Source organism: Podarcis gaigeae (assembly GCF_964106915.1).
Source record: "Podarcis gaigeae genome assembly, chromosome: 2".
NCBI classification, from domain to species: Eukaryota; Metazoa; Chordata; class Lepidosauria; order Squamata; family Lacertidae; genus Podarcis; species Podarcis gaigeae.
In genome coordinates this window covers 52030947-52054821 of record NC_139679.1, presented here as the reverse complement: position 1 = coordinate 52054821, position 23875 = coordinate 52030947, and the positions used below count along the sequence as shown (strand labels likewise).

The window sequence follows — 23875 nt, the reverse complement described above, 5'->3', positions numbered from 1 at the left end:
AACAGCATCTGGAAGGCCACAGATTCCCCACCTCTGGCACAGAAAGACGCTATCACAGACAGCCAGAAGCAGTCACCCCAAATCTTTTTATAAAAAAAAAACCCTCTGGTGGGACAGTGCCACATGGCTGAGGAACAGTGAAATTTGTGTTTGATATGATGGATGAATAAGGTTGCGGCAGGAGATGGGTGAGATTTAAGAACATCTTGTCTGCTCTAGGATGCAAAAGACATCTTTTCATGAAAGCTGTTGGTCATATGTGAAGTGTTTCTCTCCTTTTCAGACAGGCAGTATTGGAATGATGTCACAATGGCCTGTCAGTCTTCAGGTGAGCAGCATCAGCATGAGGTCACAATGCCAGTATTCCCCCTTCAGAGAGGCAGTGTCAACACAGGGCCACATTGTTCTCCCTCCCTCACTGAAGCAGAGAGCGGCAGCATGTCTTATATAAACAACTATTTATCTCTTTCACTGGAAAAGCCGGAAGCCGGTAGTGGATGCAGTCTCCTCCTTATGGAGGGGGCTCCTCTGTAACAGTATGTGGGTACAATTTCTTTTTTTCTTTTATCAGTGTGTCTGTACTGTAGACACCAGTGTTTTCTTTCTGTACTGTAGACACCAGTGTCTCTCTCTCTATCTGAAATGGAGGGTGGCATGTAGTCAGAGAAGTGGCAGATAAGGAGTTGAGGGGCAGGCATTCCTACACAGTTCTTTCCATTGTGCATCCCTTTTCCTCCAGGGTAACCTGTAATCTTGAGCAAGGAGGCTTACAGTACAAACCTCCTCTTCGTATATTCCTTCCCTCTTAGCTCATTCTGACCTTTCATAGGAAGGGTAGCATTCAGATTCCTAAGCAATCATAACATAGCCAATACTGCAAACAAAGCAGTGGTAACTTGCAAGTACACGATAGATAGCTGTATTTAAAATTAAGTGAACAATATTTATTCTCAGTATGCCCTGGGGCTAATTTACCACCTAATTTACCACCTGCACTAAAAGCCAAAAATATTTTCCTGGGGTATTTCATACTATTTTTCAAAATGTTCAAAGCAGTGTACACCCCCCCCCCCCCGGGCAATATAAAGACATTAAAAACTATGTTTCTCAATGGATATGGATACTTTTTGAAACAAATGTATGGTTTGCTTTAAGACCCACTGTGCCGTGTTTTGTGGCTGGTGTAGTTCATGCCATGTGGTCCGTAGTCAACAGTGGCATTTAAAATTTCATATTTAAAATTTAATGAGTTTGCACTAAAAATGATAAAAGTGAAAATAATTGAAGTTGTCTGACAACAAAATCACTGAAATAAAAAACATGGTTAGAAATGCCTCATTTTTTCCATCTTAAATGTTGTACATGGTGCCAACTCACCTGGTTGTCTGCAGACTCTGGTAGAGCTGGCTGAGGACCTGCAGAAGCTGCCCTTCCATTTCTTTGTCCTGGAGCTGCTGAGCTAGGAAGAGTTGGTGCTCATGGTAGATGATGCAGGCCCCAGTGTTGGGCTGCACTTTGCGATAGAAATGGCAGATGGACTCTGTGACCTGAAGTTGACCTGGGTCGCAAGATTTCAACATTTAAAATTGTGGGGTGTAAAAACGTATTGCAGTCAAGTACAACAGTCCTACAATGCACATGCTGGGGAAAACTTGCCAGTTCCTCCTGAGCTGGGACAGACTTTCTTTGCATGTGACTTAATGTGGGTGTGGCCTGTTCTTGGACAGAGGAGCACACGGCCTCCATGTTCTCCTCTTCTGGTTCTCCATTTTGGTTTCCTAAGAGTTAGGAGATGTGACTGCTGAGTCGCAGTCACTTGAGCCTATTTCCCTTATGGGATAGTTCACATAGTTATATGTTCTTTTGTAAATTAAGTCTGCCTTCAGGGATCTTATTGTGAACTGGATGATTGTAAGTAAACTAGTTTTATGTTAAGTTTAATCAGATGGTCGTGTCTATTCTTTTAGGAGGGATATAAAAAGGGAAACCAGGAATGTTAATAGTGAGGCTCAGACGATCCAGCAACAAGCTAACCACTGTGTAATTTTAAAAGGGGGATGTTTGGAATTCTGCTAGGATATGGAACTTGCTAGCGCAAGTTAGGAAGGATATTATTAAATAATCGATCCTCTCCTGCCTCCCTAAACATCCCCACAAAAATAAGGTCAAGGAAACAGCAAATAACACCCTCCATTTCCCCCCTCAACCCACGTCCCAATAGGCTAGCTACTCACTCATAATGTTGCGCGTGTTCAAGGCAACCGCCAAGGCGAGTTCATGAAACAGTTTGGTCTCATCTGTCTTATGCATCTCCACCTGGCACTGGGCCAACCACAGCAGAATCTGCACCAGCTCCAGCTGTGCATCATCTCCACCCTGCAGTTCAAAATACAACCTAACAGCCTGGAGAAAGTAGCATTCCGCTAGGTGGCTTGCCTGGCAAGAGACAGCCAGGCACCCAAAGTTGGATAAGGCAATGGCTTGGTTCCGCCTGTTGCCAGTCTCCTGGGCTTTGTTTAAGGCCCTCAGGTAGTTCTCTGCTGACTTCTGCACCTGCCCTTCTCCTTTAAGGGCGATGGCCAGAAGGTTGTGGACAACCCCGTCTTGCGTGATACTGTCTGTCTGTCGCAGAGAACGCAGGAGGCGCAACATGATCTCCGACGCTTTTTCTGGCTGGCTGCTCAAAGCGTACACCCACCCCAAAGAAAGGGAGGACTCAAAAGCTTCCTCCTCGCCCATCACTTTGCCAAGGGCAGCAGCCCTGTTCGAATAATGAACGGCTCCTTGTAACATGCCATGCTTGAGGTACATTTTGGATAACACTGCACAAAGGGCTCTCTCCGTGGGCACAGCTCCGTTTTCGTGGGAGAAGGCCAAGGCACAGCTCAGGTAGAGGCAAGCCAAAGCGGGGACGCTGCTTCTGCTTCTCCTGTCTTGGATCACCAGGAGCTTAGAAGCATTTGAAAGGATGAATCCAGCTCTCCAAATGGGTGTTGGTGCCCCTTTCACAGGGCTGGGAGGGGAAAGCCTGGCAGATGCCAAGGCAACATGCGGCAAGCACTTCTTCTCATAGAGGTAGGTCAGGAGAGGCATCAGGTCCAAAGAGGGTGCACTGGAGTCCTGGCTAGAGACACTGGAGCACAGGAACTGCAAGCGTTCGGAGAAAGGCAGGACCTCGTCATACTTGCCCAGCTGCAAGAAGAGCCTGACCACAAGAAGGCAGGCCCGAGCTTCTAAAGCAACATTGCCCATGGCAATGGCTTCTCTCAGAATGTACATCATGACCTCAAGCTCATTCTCAGAACAGAAGCAGTGTCCAGGCAGGCAGGCCAGAAGGGCTACCCCTTTCCCAAGCACGGACAAGAACTTCTGCTTCATCTTCTGCTTCAGGTAAATGGCAGCAAGGTTTGTGTGCAGCGAGGCAAGCAGGGGCAGGTCATCAAAACCTCTGTCAATAGCGCTCATGGCTTCCTCAAAATACACTCGAGCCTGAGAGAACTTGGCCTTCTTGGTGCAGAGGCGGCCCAAGAGAAAGCATATCCGGATGTGTGCCCAAGCAAGGTGACCTCTCTTGGCCCAGTTCCTGGATGTCTCTAGGTATAGGACTAGCTCTTCCTCACTGGAGAAGCCATAGAAGGTGGAACTGAGGAAGGAAAAAGAGAGGTCATAGAGACTTTGGAAATGAGGCACATAGCCATCTTGGTTGAGAAAAGTCAATATAGGGTCAAAAACATCAGAGTCCTCCATGTGCCCAGCGTTCAGGTCAATAAAGAACTTGGGGTCATCAAGGTCATCTGGTTCTGGCAGAAGTAAGTGTTCCAGGGTAGAAGGTGAAGAGTCACCAACAGGACTGGACTTTTCAGAACCACTAGGAGTGGGCAAGCTATTGCTAGCCTGCTTCCCCCAGCTCTCAAACATCCAGCCATCCTTAAGTCCCTGAACAACTGCATCTGAAAGAGAGAGATAAACCACAAGGAAATGCTTCCCCTCACGAAGATACATTTCAGGAAAAACAGCACCCACTTTCCCCTCCATCCATACTCACCTGATGGCATTCTTGGGTACATTGCCACAGGTTCAAAGCCATCTGTGGGACCCAGAAAAAGGGTGGAAAATATCCAGAATGAGATCATGGGAAGCAAGAAGGCTGCACCTCAAATACTGCACTCAAACCAAAGGCTTTCACTGTCTTTGTCTCACAACACATTTAGCTTGAACTTGGGAGATGTGCTCGAAGGGGAGAAGACAGGCGTAGGAGGCACTCAGAAGCACTATGACCCCATAGGTGAAAGGAGAGCTAGTTGCCCATTCTGAATTAGAAAAGTTAATTTTCCAAAAGGAAAATGCTGACAAAATCTGGTTTTAAATTTTGATAAAAGTAGTACTATCTCTTTCATTTATATTGTTTGACCAGCTATTTAAGAATATGATGGCTCACTAATATTCAACAGTAATAGATGGTGGTGATTCAAAACATGAATGGAGTGAACAGTTGGAGGGAAATGGCAAAGTTGGGAATGACAGGTAGTACAGCACTTTGCTATTAGACAAAGGGCTGTATTAGGGAGGAGTGGATACTCACCAAGCCTGTACACAGAAGTGATGTCTGTTTGTGCCCATTCACCCAGAAGATTACTGTAATGCGTCTCATTGCCGTTGGATGGAACCTGCAGAATGGAAGCGACTTCTTCTTCACTAAAAAATACTGGATTCTTTTGCCTGTTGGGGATAAAACATGGGTAACAGCAAGTCAGCACTACATCCCACCATAATCTCTTTCTTTGCCTCTGCTAAGAGACAAAAACTGGTGTCATTTCCAAGGAATGTGTAATATTTCCACTCCTTAACTACCGGTATTCCTTGCAGTAAAGCTGAAGCTGAGTATCAAAATTTTAGATGTGGTGAAGGCATTGCGTTCCAAGGAAAATCTACTTTACCCAAAGTTAAGAGAGCAGATCTGAATATCGGGGGGGGGGGGATCTCTAGCAAGATAACTGGGTTTTTTCCACCAACCTGCTGGAAACAAGTTGTGAGGCAAACAGTGAATGAAAATGTTCTATATTATGTACAGAATGGCTAAATTAGGACTTGGGGAAACTAGGGTTCAAATTCTCACTCAGCACTGCAAGCAAGTTCATCCCTGACAGGAACCCAGCATGGTATGCTTACAATGATTTTCCACTTCCTATTATTGACAAGTTGAATTGTTTTAAGGAATGGCAAAAGGTATTGTCTAAATTTATCTGGCAGGGGGGAAAACTCAGAATTAAGTTCAAGTTATTAACAGATATGAAAGAGAGAGGGGGTTTCTCCCTGCCAGATTTAAGGGTTTATTTTGAAGCAGCAGCCTTTAGCTGGTTGAAAGAATGGTTTTTGCTGGAAGATACAGACGTTTTAGATTTGGAAGGTTTTGATAATGTATTTGGATGGCATGCATATTTATGGTATGATAAGATAAAGGCTTACAAAGGAGTTAAAAATCATATAATTAGAAAATCTTTGTACAATGTTTGGATAAGATTTAAGGATTTGTTAGAAAGGAAAACACTCAGGTGGATATCACCATTGGAAGCTAACACCTATAAAAGGTTGAATATGAAAGCCAAGTGGTTGAAGTATAATGATATTTTGATGGAAGTAGGGGACCAATTTAGATTAAAATCTTATGCCCAGTTAAAAGATAAATTAGATGATTGGTTCCAGTACATCCCAATAAATGAAGAGTTTAAAATGGATAAGAAAATTGGTTTTCAAACAGAAAAATCCAAACTGGAAATGGAATTATTAGATACAAAAACGAAAAGCCTATCCAAGATGTATACTTTATTGCTGGAATGGCATACGAAAGATGAACAAATTGAAATCTGTAATGATTGAATGGGCTAGGGATGTGGGGCACAATATTATGGTGGTGGATTGGGAGAAAATGTGGAAAAAAGGAATTAAATTTACAGCATGTAATGTATTAAGAGAAAATTTGATGAAAATGTACAGATGGTACTTAACACCAGTGAAGTTAGCAAAAATGTATCATACTCATGATAATAAATGCTGGAAACGTAAGGAAAAAGAAGGTAAAAGACTTCTGGGAAAGGATTTATAATGAACTGAAAAAAGTGTTGAAAAATACATTTATTAAGAAACCAGAAGCCTTTTTACTTGGTATAGTGGGGCGTGAAATCCCCAAAAAGGATGTTACTTTTTTTCTATATGCCACAACAGCTGCGAGAATATTACTAGCAAAGAATTGGAAGAAAAAGATTTACCAACTATCGAAGAATGGCAGATGATGATGATGCACTATATGGATCTTGCCGAACTGACTGGGTGACTCCGGGACCAGAGAGAAGAGAGGGTGGAAGAAGATTGGAAGAAGTTTAAAGAATATCTGAAAAAAATATGTTAATATTTAAATCTTAGAATAGCTTTGGAAGTATATATAGGCTGTAGGGTTAGAAGTAGAAGATAGTGTATTTTAAAATAGTATTATTTGTAAGTGATTAAATGTGAAGATTTTTATGGTAAAAGTAAGCGTGATAAAAAAGTTAAAAATTATGATATATGTAAACTGCTAAAGATTAAGTAAAATGAAAATCAGATAGGGGAGACTTGGGGAAGATCACCTAACAATGTTTAGAAAAAATAAGGATAAGACAAGAATTTGTTTGTATTGGTTGTTTTTTTCTGTTTGTGTTGTTTGTTAGTGTTCTAAAATGAATTTTAAAAAATTTGGGGGGGGGGAAATACAATGATTTTCCAAAACAGATTTTTTAAAAAACTAAAATGTTAAATGCTATTACTGCCAGCAGAACAGCACCTAAACTATGACAAATAGTATTTATTTTAAATTGGTTAATTATTGTATTGATTAAGATAACTAATGAAACATTATTCCATCAGCAGACTTATTTTTGATGAAGAAGGGAAATGTAAAGTATTATCCTAGACATGGTGATTCAGAGGTAAGTCTGAGTTTGGTTTATGAGTTCAATGGAGATTGTTCCAAGGTGAGTGTGGGATTGTAGACTCAAGTTTCAATGTTATAGGCTGCAATCCTATACCTGAGAGTAACCCCCTTTGCATTGTTATGAAGCATGATATGTAGTTATGGCATTCATTATCCACTTACAGTAGAAGGAAAGTATCACTCCAAGAAAAAATCTTTCCAGAGCATCACAAATTGAAAGTCTTGAGGAAGATTAACAGTGACATCTTGTGGCCATGACAATTTCACACACAACTCTACATGCATACATATAGAGCTCAAATGTACCTGAATTGGTTAGGATATACGCTTCATTTGTCTTCTAACTTACCTCCTGCATGAATAACATTTGTATGTGATATATGCAATAACTGTCAGGAGACAGCTTTTTTCAGTAGGGTCACCATAGCTTTGGAATGACTTCCCTAAGGAAGCACACCTGACATCTGGTTTGCAAGCTTTTAGGCTGAGGGTGAGTAGAAGGTAGGTTGGAATCTACTGGTAGTTCTCTCAAGCAATTTGCACTAGATCTGCAAAGGTTTCTAGTTCCCAAATGTTCAGCTGCAGCAGCAGCAACAGATTGTTGTTTTCTACCTATATTAGGCTCCTGAAACAAAGAAAGCTAAGCAGACATGGACTTCTGGGCAAGAGAATGATGTTTAGTTCAGTTCTCATCCTGGAAAACAAATTCCGAGGCTCAGAACATGCTCAGAGGTTTGTTTGTTTTAATTCTAACTTTTGCTTGGACCATAGTTTTCAAACCCATTACTTGAAGTGATACAATACCTTAATCAGAGCACCTGGACAAATCCTGCCACTAGAAATCCAGCCTCATGCTGCCACATATGTGCTAGTTAAGCCTTCACTGAAAGTAGATGTCCCAGAGGTATTAACACTTTATAGTCCTCTGACCAGAAGATAAACTACCTGAAATTGATTGAATTGACTACTGTAGGAAGTGCTAATGAACAACTAAGCTTCCCCACCATGTCAGGTAAGCTGTCTGTTTTACCTGATGTAAATCAGCATTTGCTCTGTCCCTTCAAATGGTGACTCTTTATTCTCATAAGCTTGCAAATTGCACACACAGTAGTTCTGCAATTAAAGGCTACCATCTTTCTCTACTTTGTGTTTCTCTTCTATTATCCAAAATGCACCTGACAGCAGATGATTGCTTGAGAATATCTTTGGGACCAAGACCAACTACTATACATTAGTGCAATATTCACCAAACCATAAACCACTTTTGAAAGCCTTAGCAAACCCTCTTTAAAAACCCAGGATTTCCTTAAACTACAGCTGCAATCCTACACTCACTTACCTCAGAGTAAGCCACACAGAACTCTACAGGACTTACTTCTGCATAGATGAAGGACTGCCATGTACACATTCCTTTTCTAGCTGTTCTTACATGTGACCGAAGTATTTTCTGAATATTCATCCACGGATCTGAATATAATTATCTACTTGCTCTGAAACAAGGTTGTTCCTACAATAAACCCATCAGCTATGAGCTGGAGTTCTATGATGCACCTCCACATGAACAGAAACTCCCCCATTCTTTTCTGTGTCAGGACAAGCACCATGCGCAATGCACACAGAGAGCTTTCCCCAATGTTAAAGTGAAAAGAGCATAATTTGGAATATTCTGTAAGCTTCAGAACTCACATGTGAACACCAGAGCTACTGGACTGGAGCAACTGCCCCCCTCCCCGCTCTTCCCTCACTGCTGCCATATCAAGCCAATTTCTACATACTGAAGAATGTTATCAGTTAATTGAAATTCAGAGCAAGAGATAAGATACAAGTTGTGCCAACATTTCTTAATGACATGCCTCACAGAAACCTGAAAGAGGCATAAGCTGCGGTGCTTTTGTCTCAAAAGTCTATTTTCTCATCACCTGAAATTATATATTTTATATCTCCAGCCTCATTTTTAAAAAAATCTGGTCCTCACAGATGTAAGCAAACACTTGAAGCTTAAATCAATTACTGCAGGGGACCATTTAGCATTTGGTGGGGGGAGAAATAATTACAAATAAATTCCAAAAGTAAAGAAAATGAACACCAGATTATTCAAGGGTCAAGTCACTTTGTGGAGAAACAGGATGCAAGAACTCCAAAATATTTGAAAATGTGAACTGTCAAGCAAAAGTAAACAGATACTCTTATCTGTGTACTTCCTCTATGTGTTAACAAGGCCCCTTGATTGTTCAGAGATTAACTTCCCACCAGGTAGTGATCACCCATAGAATTGTACTGCTTGAGTTGCTTTGTGCCTGAGGCAAGGCATATCTTTAAACATCTCCATTTAACAAACTCATATTGAACTCACAAATCCTTTCTATGCCATGATTTTGATCACATGCCTTGAGACGTTTTCTTAAGCAAAAATAAAAGTAAAAAATGGAATCTTGAGCAACAACATTTTTTCTGTCTCCTATCCACAGCCCCCTCACACCTCACCCTACAAAGAAAAAGATCCCAAACTTGATTTCTGCATTTATGCAATAAACACCAATTGTGTCTTTATCCCAGGCCACAAGTGTGTGTTTCCGCCCTCTGTGGGTATATCACACTTACATCGGCTCACATGTCTCGGGATCCACACATCTGGTTTGGACAAAGCCTACTGCACCGCTGGTTGTGGATTTCCCTATAAACCACTGGAGGCCTGGAATGAGAAAGCCAGTGACCTCTATGGTGTCCCCTTTGCAGAAGCTCAGCTCGTCCCATCCTCTCCCTCTGTGATCTTCTGTGGTTGTGCACCTCCCTTGGCCTAAGAAATAAAACAAAAATGTCCCTCACTTCAGCAGGCTGAACAATTGAACCATTCTCTCTTACAAACAGTGACCAGTGGCAGAGAAGGGCATGCTTATGGGCTGAATGTGGAAACAAGGTCCCTTTGTGTCCCACAACATTTGTGTTTTGTCCTGTCACTCGGACTTCACCTGAAACCACAACTTGTTCTTCTTAAAACAGTCCCCCTTAAAATGAAGACAGAAGAAGAAAGAAGCTTGGGTAAAATGTTTGCCTATTTCAGCTTTCAGCGTGAAAGCATTTGGGGTGAAGGTAGGGGATAATCACTACTATTGCGAATGTTCACACTTTTTGTGTCAATTTGCCATCACCGTCCCCTCATCTGTTGCTTTGGCAGTACCCCAACCCATTAGCTGCTTCCTTTTTCATAGTGTGGTTTTAGTCAATTAGGTACATCACATAGTAAATGTAATGATGTCATGACACTATTCTAGCCAATTAGATTTGATGTCACTGAGGGCAAATGAAGCTAATTTAGCTGATGTTTCCACTTCTAATTTAAACAAATGATTAAAAAATGCAAACTATGTACTGTGCAAATCTAAGACATTCTAAAAATCCTGCAATCCCCCCCCCCACTTCAAATAAAGAGAGAAGCATGCAATGGATCAGTCTTAAGTCAGTTATCTACAATTTACCCCCAATAAGATTGTCCTCACCAATCTGCAAAGAGCCAGGTCCGCTGATTTGTTTGGAGATACCACAACTCATTGGATAGTTCTTCAGGAACCACCTGTGGATATGAAGAGCTGTGAACAAGCACTCTATTTCTTTCAGAGTAGAGTCGTACCTTGGATCCCGAACACCTAGGTATTCAGACGTTTTGGCTCCTGAACGCCGCAAACCCAGAAGTGAGTGTTCCTGTTTGGGAACGTTCTTTGGAACCCAAACGTCCGATGGGGATTCCACGGCTTCTGGTTGGCTGCAGGAGCTTCCTGCTGCCAATCAGAAGCTGCACTTTGGTTTCCGAACATTTTGGAAGTCAAATGAACTTCTAGAACGGATTCCTTTCGACTTCTAAGGTACGACTGTACTCTCTGCTTCACATTTGGGGGTGGGGAATGGTGCACACTAACCTTTCATAACATAATTGTCAATAAAACTGATCTCAGGATGTATTTACAGAGGGCAGGTATATTAACAGCAGCCCATTTTACCCTCAGAGATAAGAATGTTTTCATTCTGAGCGTTTTACTCTGAGTGAACCCAGGTTACGGCTACAATGGCTCACAATTTTGGCCCTGTGTATAGATTGCCACAGCAGCTCTACTTACTGGTAAAAAGGATGGGGCAATGGTTCCATGGCTGTGACAGGGACCAGGCCCCTCTGGTCATTCAACAGAGATGTCCCTTCCCATTTGGTGTCATGCCCAATGTCTTTCACATGGACAAGCTCATTTTTGGAGAGCTTCAAATCCTCCCCTTCTTCATCTGTCAGGACACCAACCACAACCCTGGCAAAGAAGTTTCCTGCAGATGAAAGAATAATTGATAATGGTCATGATTATTGTCCTATAAACAGCTTGGAAGCCCTGCTCCATGTAACCTTCAAACTTCAGCTTGGAAACCACAGCAAGCCAGGCTTTTTCTGTCATGGTGTCACAATTGTGGAATTCCCACCTCAGAGACCTTGTTTGGTCCAATCTCTCTATTCCCTTGCACAAAATCGTGAGGACTTTTCTCTTTTGGAAGTCCAAGTTTAAAGCTATTTCAAATTGTAGTGCTTTATGGGCATTGGCTACATAGCTGCATTTGTGTTTTACTGGTTTTGTTTTCGTTGTACTGATTTGTAACTTGCCTGGGTCTTACCCACCTTAGAGTAACAAAAGTAACAAGCATGATACCAGTGAAAATTCTGTGGGAAAATTCCTCTCCTGCAATGACTACTTATGAGGGCAAGAGGGTGCCCAGCAGGTCAGAACCATGTCTTATTTTGAAATCTCCTCTCTGAAGCAACCATTTGGAGGCTGGGATGTGGGCTCTGAGGCAGAGAATTGTTCAGTGCATTATCTCAGGATCCAGTTGCTCCCTGACCTCATGTTTGCTTCAAAAAGAATTTTGTGCAGAACGATTTTGGGCTCCTTGTGTTGACTATATGAAGTGATTTGCTCACAGTGAACTTCCTTTCTGGTAGTCTTTGGTCAGGGTTGGTGCCCCTGTTACATATGGAAAAGCCTGTCACCATCTTCATGGTGTTTTTGGAGAGAGGTAAAGACTTCCTGGTCACTCAAACATTTTAAGTAATTTAGATAATCTGGGTCTTTCTCAGTTTGTATATCTGTGTTTTAATTGGGGAGTAGGCAATTTTTTGGTAGCTTTTTAAATTTTAGTTTTTCTGTAATGTTATGGTTTTATATATTATCTCATATATTATTTACTGTAAGCCACCCAGAGAACGTTACATTATAGGATCTAAGTAAACAGTACCTGTCTATTGTACACTTTTGCTGGGGACTATTCCTCTCACCAGAACCAGATTTTGGGGTTTGAGGCAGGTATGACCCGTTTCCAAAATCTACCTACTTCATACCTGCATGGTCCCACTCTGGCCTTTCCTCTCCTGTCAACATAAGTCCAGAGCAACCCACTTAAGGGCCCACCTTACAGATATGCAGTGTTACGAATCCAAAACATACTCCTAAAGGGATATTTGGAGAGGAGCTGTAAGGCTGGCTTCATATTTCTCACCTTCCTGAAGCAGAAGACCTAAGTACATGGTGGCCATGTGATCCTCGTCTAGAGCAACAGTTATCTCGGTGTCCTCCACCAGAGCACAGTTCAGCCAGTACTCAGGGGTGAATAGAAGATGCTCCAAACAGCAGCCCACATAGCCTGATCCACAATAAAAAAGGAAGAATGCAAACGTATCATGTGGCAGTGGTTTTCTCAGGTAAAACATTTGACACAGAATGTCGGTCATTCTTCAGGCCCATGCCACACAGCCTCAGGGCCAAACTGAAAACGTTCTATTTATTTCTCAAACTTACACAAGCCGTCTCTCAGCAGGAAGTTTCAGAAGTAGTTAAAAATCAAATAAGCCAATAATAATAATAAAACCACAAAAACTTTAAAACACAATAAGCTTTTTTAAAAAAATCCTATAACGTAGAAGAAGGGAATGTTTTTCTGTCAAGGGCCACACTCCATTAGGGATAATTTGTCAAAGCCTGCCTGTTGGGGTGGGGAGGGCCAAACCCAGTAGTGTCTGGGGCCACAGGCAAATGAAATGTGTGCATCCTTTTCTCACTGCCACCCCCTTCTCTTGTTTGATAACCAATTAATTAACTAATCAACAAATTAATTTCAGTTTCCTATGCTTACAACATCATAATTTTGACCCATGAGCCCTTGTCTGATCCTCCCTTCCAGCTCTTCGCTATGCATGGATCTTTTACAACCTTTCTAGGGTTGAAACTGCCTCTTATATATGGAGATGAAACCACTTCAGCCTTGTTTCTTTCTCTTTCTCTATTCCTTGTATTGTGTCTCATTTGACACTATGAGCCATGGTATCATCAGAGTGGATTTCATTCCACCCCAGCCTTGCCTTGTTGGAAAGGGAGAGCAGTGTGTGAAACTGGACCTTTTTCAATATAAATACTGAAAAGAGACACAGAGGCAGAAGCTCTCTTTCTCTCATATCTTGAGAGTCTAGTCCTGCCCACAGCAACTTATATAATGATCCCCACACCCCACCCTCAAGCTCTCCTGGTGGAAAGCCAGTCTCCCCTCAGTTCCATGTGATCTACCGAGTGCTAAGTATGTTGAAAACTTCCAGATTTCTTCAATGGTCCTGAAAGAGAGTAGAAAGCGACTGTCCTGTGCCTGGATACAAACCAGCCGGGCTGACAGCTCCTGCAAAAAAGGAAAGCAGGAAAGACAATGGGAATTTTGTTGTGAATGAACATGTGCCATATTCTGTGTTTCTTCTTCTTCTTCCTTCTTCTTCTTCTTCTTCTTCTTCTTCTTCTTCTTCTTCTTCTCCTTCTTCCAACAATGGCATTTGAAATTTGAATTGTAGATTAAGGGTCATGACTACAGAAAGACAATACAACCCTGCCCTACATAGAGGGAGATTAGCTACTGACATGAGCCAACAGTGAGATGAAGCAGTAAAAAAAAAGTTGGTGCTATTCTAGGCTGCATCAGCAGAAGTATAGTGTCACCTGGAATACTGTGTCCAGTTCTGGGCACCACAATTCAAGAAGGATCTTGACAAGCTAGAACATGTACAGAGGAGGGCAACCAAGATGATCAAGGGTCTGGAAACCAAGCCTATGAGGAACTGTTCAGGGAGCTGGGCATGTTTAGCCTGGAGAAGAGGTGACTGAGAAGAGATATGATCACCAACTTCAAATATATCAAGGGCTGTCACATGTAAGATAGAGCAAACTTGTTTTCTCCTGCTCTGGAGGATAGGACTCAAACCAATGGCTCAAGTTACAAGAAAGGAGATTCCAACTAAATGTCACAAATAACTTTGTGACAGTAAGAACTGTTTGACAGTGGAACGGTCTCCCTCGGGAGGTTGCGGACTCTCCTTCCTTGAAGGTTTTAAAGCAGAAATTGGGTTTTACTGCCCTGAGCTCTTTTGAATAAAGATGGTATTGCAAATAATGTGCAGAGGAATTTAAAAATGGTGGGGAATTTAAATAATGGTGGGGATTTTTTAATTTAAAAAAAGCTTTCTGAGTTTTAAATAACTTTTCATTCAATTTTAATAATTTGAAAATGTGTGGCATTTATATAATCTCAATTTGGAAAATAAACAGCAAAATGAAATATTTCTGATTGAGATATTGTATTATTATAGTTATCAACAAGAACAACAACAAGAAGAAACCAAAAAAGGAGGAATAAAAGAAGGAAAGAAATAAGCATTAAAAAAATCCATGAATGAATGATAAAAAAACATACAACATTTCTTGAGTACATTTGTCAACATTATTTGAGTGGCAAGTTTTGTAGTTATAAAAACTTGAAGAGTCCAGTCACTTTGGAGCAGGGATAGTTACACAGATGTGAATACGAAAATAATTATGAATATGATTGTGAGTGTGATTGAAGGGATAAAGGGAATCTGTGGGCTCCAAACCTTTTCCTTTTGTAGGATCATTCTAACCATGTTGAGCTATATATTGCCCAGGCGGGGGACTGATGGTTCTTTTTGCAACTACAGATCCAAGAGCTTTGTTGACAGCCGTGATGCCAACACTCAATGCCGTCACATTGTCACCTAGTTACAGTGACAGGCGTGGCAGGGATAATAAAAGCTAGCAATTCACCTCTGACTGCTTTATGCAGGCATAAACAAAAGCATAGCTCAGTACTAGAGCAGATGTTTTGCTCCCAGAAGATTCTAGGTGAAAATCCTTGGCATTTTCAATTTAAAAGATCTCAGACACCAGACATGGGAAGGACCCTTCAGTTTGAGATCATGGGAGAGCTGCTGAGAGTAGACAATACTGAGCAAGATGGCACAATGGCCTGACTTGGCATAGGACAGATTCCTAATTTGCTACCCATGAGGTGCTTAAGAAGTAATAGCAACAACTTTACCTTGAAAAGAGCACAGACATCTTTGTCGTCATTTTCTAAGGCCCACAGCTTCTTTCTGGCTGTCTCCTGCAGCTGGGGATTGGGGCCCTGTCCCGAGCGACTCTTGACAGAAAATGAGAGGGCAATCTCTTTAAAATTAAAAAGAGAGAGAAAGAGAGATAGGAAATTAAAGAAGATAAAACACTAGATACCTTTGTCCAGCATTCTGCATGGACCACCTCTACTTAGCCTAACTGTGAGCATTAGTGAGCATCAAGGGGGATTGAATGTTTTGATCAATCATCTACAGATATGTAATCAAAACCCCCATCACACCTTGTTAGATTCCACAGATTAGACTGGTGGGTTTACAGTTTTTGGAGACAAGCTCCCCATCTCACATAGCAGGTGTCTTCAGGGAAAAAATAGGAGTGAACTGAGATTCTCAGCACTGGAACAGCCAATGTGGCTTCAGGAGAGGTCAGGAGAGGTGCTCTGGCAGGGCTTACATTGCACTGTTCCTCCCAATCTTTCACTGGAACTAAAACATTCAGTTTAATTCACTTGCGGAAGATGCTGTTTCTTGAAATGCTTCCTGGGTTCAAGTTACAGCAACAACATGCTTGCCAGGTCCAGTCTAGCATACTCTGAATGGCAAAGGGTCACCTTGGCTATGTTCCCCAAAGCAGAATGTAAGAGAATCACTATCCCTCTTGTTGAGACCAGCCAGACTTCTTTGTTACTCCATCTTTCTACAAGAACCGCCACCAGTTAAAGTGCCAGCAACTAAAGTAAGTGGTTTTACCCTCACTGAAGTCCTGAATTCCAAAAGAGTGCCTGGCAGCTTCTGGCTCACCTTCCCCATTCATAAATACCCCACATCAGGATTCATGCAGCATTTTCAATGAATATTCATTTAGATGTTGTTGCAAAAAAATAATAATTTACACCCAATTCATAATAAGTTATCACATGGGAATTGGTGGTTATCTGAGGATATGTCTGAGAGTGGAACCTTTGTGTTGTTTTTGTTACAATTACAATTAAGTGAAATGTGTCCCTTTAAACCTAAATGGAATTATGCACCATCTATGGATGCTGTTACCCCCTGGAAAGATGTTGGGTGGTACAGGTCAGACAATAGCGCATCACTGTCCCATTCATACTGTCTTCTGCATTGACACCAGGAATTACAGACACTGGCCTGCTATAAACTCTGTTCCCTTTCCTTCTTAATCTTTTGCATTGCTAATAAGTCATGCAATGCAAACTACGTCATTATCTCCTCCAGAGAAATGATCTCGAGGGCTGGCTCGTTAGTTACAGGTGTTAAAAACAAAAGGCATCAATTAGACAAACACTTACCATTTGGGAACCCTTCCCCTACAGCCAGTGACACGGACTCAGTTTCCAGAGTGCCCTCTCCTATTTGTGCAGACTGACTTCCTGGATCCAGTTCCCTGGGGTTACCTGACAAGTCACCATGTAGGCAGAAGGACCACTGTCAACTTTTTTAGAAGAGGGAAAGCAAGGGCATAATACAGGAGGCCACCAACCTTTCTGGGCTTGTGGGCATATTTGGAATGTTGAAAGAGTGTTGTGGGTACCTTCCCCTCTGGCTGATTCTCTCCCCAGGGCCACGTCACCACCCACCGTGACAGACAGACAGACAGACAGACAGACAGACAGGAAACAAGCTCAAGTGTATATACACACATACACACACACACACACACACACACACACACACACTTTTTTTTCCAGGAGAGCAGGGTAAAAGTCAGATACAGTAGAATTAAAACATATCATTGAATCTGCATTATTTTACACAAGATCACTAAAAAGACACATCAAATTAAAGTACTCCATCACTGTACATGATAAAAATAAATCATTCATCTGTTGCTTGCCATTTACCCAAGGCATGTATTCCTATTGAGTTTCATGACTTTAGCATAGAGTGACAACAAAACCACCAGCAAACTGCAGAAAACATCTGTGTGCCCAGAGGTAAACTTCTAGTCAATGGTAGTTTTGAAGGGATACTTGTGCCTCAGATCCATGATTTTGCATCACAGCAGAACAAGAAAGCACCAGATTCTTACACTTCAGTCAATGGAGGCAGATATGATCTGTGATTTGATGGGGAGGGGGAAGACTGTGGAAAAAATGTGCAATTCCAAAAGGAAAGTGTATATCTTCTCCCTTCCCCCACCCCATCTGACCCCTTTCTCCTACGTGGCCATTCCATTTTCTTCCTCCACCTCCCAGATCTCTCTCCCTTCCCTCCTACCCTCTCAGTTCCTCTGCTTTCTGATCAGGAGCCGTTTTGAGTCATGAAAAGTGATGCCCTCCATTTTACTCTCCCAACTTCCTCCTTCAGAGCTGGGTACTTTTCAAGTAACCACTGTCACCACCTCATGACAAGAGGGGAGGCTTGTTGGGCATGAAGGGAAGTCCTCAAGTGCACCATTGGGCTCATGTGCCCACAGCTGGTAAACTACAGGCATCATGAAAGGGGATATAGCAATATATAATACCCCAGGGACTTCAGTATGAGTGGCAGCAGTTTTTCTGCAGTCCCAACAGAAGTCTTCCCAAGCCTTGCTACTTAAGACTGAAGTGAAGGCCCAAGACAGGTGTTGATCATAATGGGAGCTGCACACAGGTGGGCTGTAGCGAGCGAGCGAGCTACCACCATTCCTGTGGAGCCTCCTTTTATTGAGACAAATATGCAAGCCAGGCAAATACTTTTTGGACTGTGACCTTTACACATCTTCCGTCCCAAAATCGTGGGGTGGTACAAAGCTATTTTGGCACCTGTTCCACAGCGCCATTTTCCCCTTGCACAGTGTATGACGTAGGAGACAAAAGGTCTCAGGGAAAAACTTACAGACAGGACACCGCTGACTCTGAGACCGCAAAAGGTTAGACATGGGTGGAACAGTGTACAGACAGCTGTGGCTTGTCGGGGGGGGGGGTTCCCTGCACCCCAAGGTCACGCATGCAGGCCAACCATGGCTGCCTGCTGGTGGGGAAGTGTGCTCCCTCCGGACCCCACTCCCCACTCCGTGATATCCCTACAAAGACCTTTCCAGTTGGAGGGTGGACCTAAATTTCACACAACCCAAACATTTCCTGTCCTCTGCTAGTGACTTCCCTGAATGGGAAATCTCTCACCAAAGGACCACCACCATTTCCTTTTGTTCCTGGCACTGACTCAAACAGGAGCAGCCCATGTGCTAGGGAAGAGTCACAGAGCCACCCTCAAAACAGCATCGCTATGGCCACTTACCTGAACAGGGTGGTGTCAAGGCTGGGACTGCAAGACTGGTGGCAGTGGTCCTGCCAGTGCATCCTTGTGGGCTTGACCTCACCATCCCGCAGTGCTTTTCACAGAAGTAACAGTGAGGCAGGCTCCTCAGCTCCTACCCTACCAGGTGTGTTGCTACTGGACTCAGAGGCTCCAGCCCTGACTTACATATCTTTTCTGCTCATGAATTTGAAAGTCACAGATCTGGTACATCCAGATGGATGTCAGAAAGGAAGGACTACTACTGATGGGCCAGGCTATCTGGTCTGAGTGGGGAGGAAACAGTTCCCACAGAATATTTTTAAAAACAGAATATATTGGTGATCGCTTAGCAGGGGCTGGCATGCTCCACCCTTAGATTGGACTGTTGTAATGCTCTGGGGGATAAACGATGTGTTATTTTAACTGGCTTTAAAAACACACACACACACACACACACACACACAAAGAATGGCCACCTTGAATGTTCTGGAGATGGAGTGGGTGGAGGGCTGTGAATTATTGAAATTAAGAAAGAACTTGGACCTGTTAAAAGGAAAGTTAAAAACTTGTTAAGAGGCCACACATGTAACCCACAATGTATTTGAAAGCTGCCTCCAGAGTTCCTCCCTTCCTGTGTGTTGGAGAATGAGTGGACTTTTTTCATTACCACTAATGGAGCACTGATGGTTTCTGTATCTGCAACTGTGAGGCTTCCCAGGGCAGATTTCCTTCTCTGCCTGAGGAGTTCCCCTCTGTTCTATTATCCCTGGGATGTCCTTCCATTGAGTACAGGACTGCAACCACAAATTATTATTTTTAACATTTATTTATTTATCTACTGCCTGTTCCACAAAGTCCATTAAATATGTGTTTTGAGACCATTAAAAAACCCTGATTCATAGAATTGTACAGCTGAAAGGGAGCACAAGGCTCACCTAATCCAACCCCCTAAAATGGAGGAATCTTTTTCCCAATGTGGGGTTTGAACCCACAACCCTGAGATTAAGAGTCTCATGCTCAAGGTCATGGGTTCGAACATCAACCCGGCGCTGGCTGGAGTTGATTGGAGTTTGTAGTCCAAAGGGTACCAAGATGACAGAGGCTGGTTTAGGCAATCTTTTGGAAGCTGGATAGGCTATGAGCACAAAAGATGGCCCCATGTGGAGCTGCTAAGAGAGAGTGGTGATGTTTGCTGCTGCTATTTTTATTTGTTTTAATGGCTGCTTGCTTATTTTTGTTTTTCTTTCATCTTTTACGACAGGCTCCTTGTAAGGCACCTTGAGCAAAGAACAGAGGTGGGGATTAAAATGTTTTCAATAAATGAAAAGATAGGCCACTTTTGGAAGAGTAAGCATGATGCCAATGCAAGAGCGAGAGAATGATTCCTGCGATCTTTGCTTATAACTACAAGCACCACAGAAATGTTTCTATAACAGCAGATCACTATCTCAGTAGCCTCCCTGAACCTCCATGGATTCCTGTTCTTGCTTTGAGCAGCAACTGGGATTTTGTAGAAACCAACCCTGTGGGGGAAAGAGCCGCCTAGTTACTCCTTGGAGGAAGAGAGTTGATTTGCATAAGTGTTTGCTCATCAATTTTCTGGGGGAAATGGAGATTTCCTATAACTGCTGCAATCTGAAAAATCTAGCCAGGCTCATTCAACTCCACACATCATTACACATAGTCATAAAACTCCTAGAATCAGGAAATTTAGGCAGCAATTAAGTTAATGATGCTGGAGGCTCATGTGTTGTTGTTGTTTTTTTTTAAAAAAAACCAAAGCCAGCAAGCTCTTCCCAAGCTGTGGAAGCCTAATAGGAGTTTAAAACCTGGGTCTTGTCAGTGGTTAGACAGGACTTGATCTGTGTGCCAGGAAATATGGGCTGCAAACAATGGCATGTTTTTATAAGTAGGCTCACTAAACAGTCCCGTTGTATTGTCAGCTTTGCTAGTCTCTGAAACAAACTGTGAATTGATTTTATGTGGAACTGTAAACCATATTACAGCTACAAGCAGGGGAAATATAGCTCTGTAGATGCTCATTTAGCAGGCTTTTTGCTTTGCTTTGGAGAGATTCAGAGCAGAGCCATCATGTCTGCTTTTCACAGCTGGGTGAAAACAGCATGGGAGATTTGCCCAAGCAACTGAAATGGCCCAATGGCAGAGCGTGAAACCGGTAAATTATTATAGCTAGCAAGCTACATCCTACCAGTGCCAGTTCAGTTCCTTAACCTGCCATCCCCATGCCACCGTCTAGAAAAAGGCCTGGATGGATCAAAGATAAAATGACAAGCCACACTGAACTGCCTAGGACATTCCATGTCAATAGGCAAATTGGTTCAATCATAAGTTGATTCTGCCCCCTTTCCACGATAATCTGTGATTTAATAATAATAATAATTCATATTTAAATACAGTGGTACCTCGTGTTACATACGTAATCTGTTCCGGAGGTCTGTTCATAACATGAGGCACCCTTTCTCTAATGGTGCCTCCTGCTGCTGCTGCACTGCCAGAGCGCTACAGTGGTACCTCGCAAGACGAAATTAATTCATTCTGCAAGTTTTTTCGTCTTGCGAATTTTTCGTCTTCAGAAGCACGGATTCCCATAGGAATCCGGTTTTAAGAAAAAGGAAACAAACTTGCAAGACGTTTTCGTCTTGTGAAGCAAGCCCATAGGGAAATTCGTCTTGCGAAGCAACTCAAAAAACAAAAAACTCTTTCGTCTTGCGAGTTTTTCATCTTACGAGGCATTCGTCTTGCAAGGTACCACTGTATTTCCGCTTGCATCCCGGGGCAAAGGTCACAACAAGGGGCATCAATTTCTGGGTTAGCGGAGCGCGTAACCCGCAGCATTCATAAGGGGGACGGTACATAACACGAGGTAGCACTGTACATGTTTTATATGAAAACACTATTTAAACAATATTTTATCTCAGTATTTTAAGGTAAATGCATTTTACCTTAAAATATGGTGTTCGTTTGTTTACACATTTTGGTACTTTTTTGAGTCAATGTTTATATTGCAAGGGACGTGGGTGGCACTGTGGGTTAAACCACAGAGCCTAGGACTTGCCGATCAGAAGGTCGGCGGTTCGAATCCCTGCGACGGGGTGAGCTCCCGTTGCTCAGTCGCAGCTCCTGCCAACCTAGCAGTTTGAAAGCATGTCAAAGTGCAAGTAGATAAATAGGCACCGCTCTGGTGGGAAGGTAAACGGTGTTTCCGTGTGCTGCTCTGGTTCACCAGAAGTGGCTTAGTCATGCTGGCCACATGACCCGGAAGCTGCACACCGGCTCCCTCGGCCAATAAAGCGAGATGAGTGCCGCAACCCCAGAGTCAGCCACAACTGGACCTAATGGTCCATTTACCTTTACTTATATTGCAAAGTTCTAAGAAGTACAAAATCCAAAGGATAAATATTAGGGCCTTTCTGCACTTATCGTTTATAGTGGTATAGTTGCTGGGGGGGTTTCGGATTTTTTGTCATGCTACCGCATGGCAGTATCCTTATTCAGCTAGTATTTTGGAACAGCATAATTAAAGTTTTTTCTTCTAATGCAAAACCCAGCTTTTCTGAAAGAACTGGATTGGCTCCTATGAAACTGTAAATGGCAAGTGCTGAAGGGCCTTATACAGGATGTGTGAATTAGGTCCCTTCGCTTAAAAAGGCAGAATGGATGGAATACTGCTCTATGTCTACAATAGAGTTCATGTGAGGAGTGTAAACCACATCTGTCAGGGTTTCACCAACATAACACCAGCATTTCTCACAGCAAACCAGGCTTTGCTGCTGTAGGCAGGAGAATACATACTGGAAAGCTGTGGCAAATCAGGACTCCCAGAACACACCCACAGATATTTAAGGATGTGGATCTGCCTTTCACACTTGATGTGCTTACTCTGGAAAATGCTAGGGTAAAGCTGGTATAGCCAGAGTGAAACAAATTTTCCATGTAAACTATGAAATGGCTCTAAAATGCAATTTAACACAGGGCCATAGCATTTCTCATCATTCTAACACACAACAGGCATCAATAAACACAGGCCAGCGTTACATACATAGACATAGCCATGAAACAGAACACATCTAGTGCTAGTATATATGTCCCCATGTACCTTAGCCATTCTCAAAACATAACCAGGCCACCTCTGAGCTAGTCCTTCAGACTCATTTTACAGGAAAATACTGCTGGGGCAGTCCAGGCTTCACTGCAATACAGAAGTACACACACACACACACACACACACACACACACACTCTTCTGGAAGGAAGAAGAAAGTGTTGTTGTTGTTTCAACAGTACCTGATGCCATCTTCCCCTCTTTGAACCATCTTTCTGGGGGTTCAGCTGTGTACTGTTGCAGACTGGACCAACTGGCCAGGCACACAGGTTGACCGGATGAACAAGAGGATGCCTCTTCACCTGGGGAACACATGCAGCCAGAGATGAGATGAGATGCAGGATAAAAAGATATTGCTGATGGCAGAGCTCCCCAAGAGTCTTACTCCCATGCACCCAAGATGACGACAGCAAATAAATTAACCCTTTGCCGTCACAATGGATAGGACCTTTCCTCTCCCTTTCTCGTGCAACATTTGCAACAGGGCTGGCTGAAGCCATTTCTCTTAACCACAATTTCTTAGCTATTTATTTTAGTCCCAACAGTCTTTTAAAGGAGGAACTACTTCTGCTTAGACAGATGAACCGAAACTACTTTCACAGTTAGTATCAACTATCAGGAGTCAGTCACACTGCAATCAAAACAAGATTTTGTGACAGCTTCTTGTGAGAATCCCAGAGCATTGTGGTCTCTGTTCATTGCTTGAGTATACTACCAATTAAAACTGGCAGTGACTGTGGAGGAAAGATGGAAGGAGTAGATTCTACTGCTTCAGACTGACATCATCAGCCTTAGGGCAGGTTCACACAATCCTGCGCCACTCTGGTACTTTACACTTGATAACCCTTGTGCTTGATGATTTGCAGCTGGTTGTATGAGTGGACTCTACCGTAAAAAGTATATTTTTGAGGTGACACAGAAGTTCCATCCAGTGGGCGCTGGTTCATTACGGCAAATGGGGCACTGTGCCCCACCAGCCTCAGTCTGCCTTCAGCCAGCTGCTGCCTGCCTGCCTGCCTTCTTCCTTACATCCAAGGCTAGGGGTTGGTTCTATGCACTTGTGCCATAGATACCTGCCACATGACCCCAGGCATATGATGCTCTATTGAGTGGCA

The 23875-nt window shown here is 42.8% G+C and overlaps 1 protein-coding gene across 13 annotated transcripts in view; it reads right to left on the bottom strand.

Annotated features, from left to right (window-relative positions):
• Nucleotides 1-23875, bottom strand: part of SH3TC2 (SH3 domain and tetratricopeptide repeats 2) — a 54846-nt gene that overhangs the window by 12209 nt on the left and 18762 nt on the right. For 4 of the 13 annotated variants that reach the window (XM_083726131.1, XM_083726130.1, XM_083726120.1 and 1 more), the window contains exons 2-13: nucleotides 22943-23062; nucleotides 16709-16813; nucleotides 15365-15492; nucleotides 13555-13660; nucleotides 12494-12637; nucleotides 11080-11275; nucleotides 10465-10538; nucleotides 9569-9764; nucleotides 4584-4719; nucleotides 4046-4097; nucleotides 2235-3950; nucleotides 1378-1558 (exon numbers count right to left, since the gene is read on the bottom strand). In XM_083726131.1, coding sequence (XP_083582257.1) covers nucleotides 1378-1558; nucleotides 2235-3950; nucleotides 4046-4097; nucleotides 4584-4719; nucleotides 9569-9764; nucleotides 10465-10538; nucleotides 11080-11275; nucleotides 12494-12637; nucleotides 13555-13660; nucleotides 15365-15492; nucleotides 16709-16813; nucleotides 22943-22952 — 3044 coding nt within the window. In that variant the 5' untranslated portion in view covers nucleotides 22953-23062. Of the gene's footprint in view, nucleotides 1-1377; nucleotides 1559-2234; nucleotides 3951-4045; nucleotides 4098-4582; nucleotides 4720-9568; nucleotides 9765-10464; nucleotides 10539-11079; nucleotides 11276-12493; nucleotides 12638-13554; nucleotides 13661-15364; nucleotides 15493-16708; nucleotides 16814-22942; nucleotides 23063-23875 lie in introns of all 13 variants that reach the window. The other 9 variants (XR_014561074.1, XM_083726122.1, XM_083726127.1 and 6 more) reach the window with 3 other exon arrangements.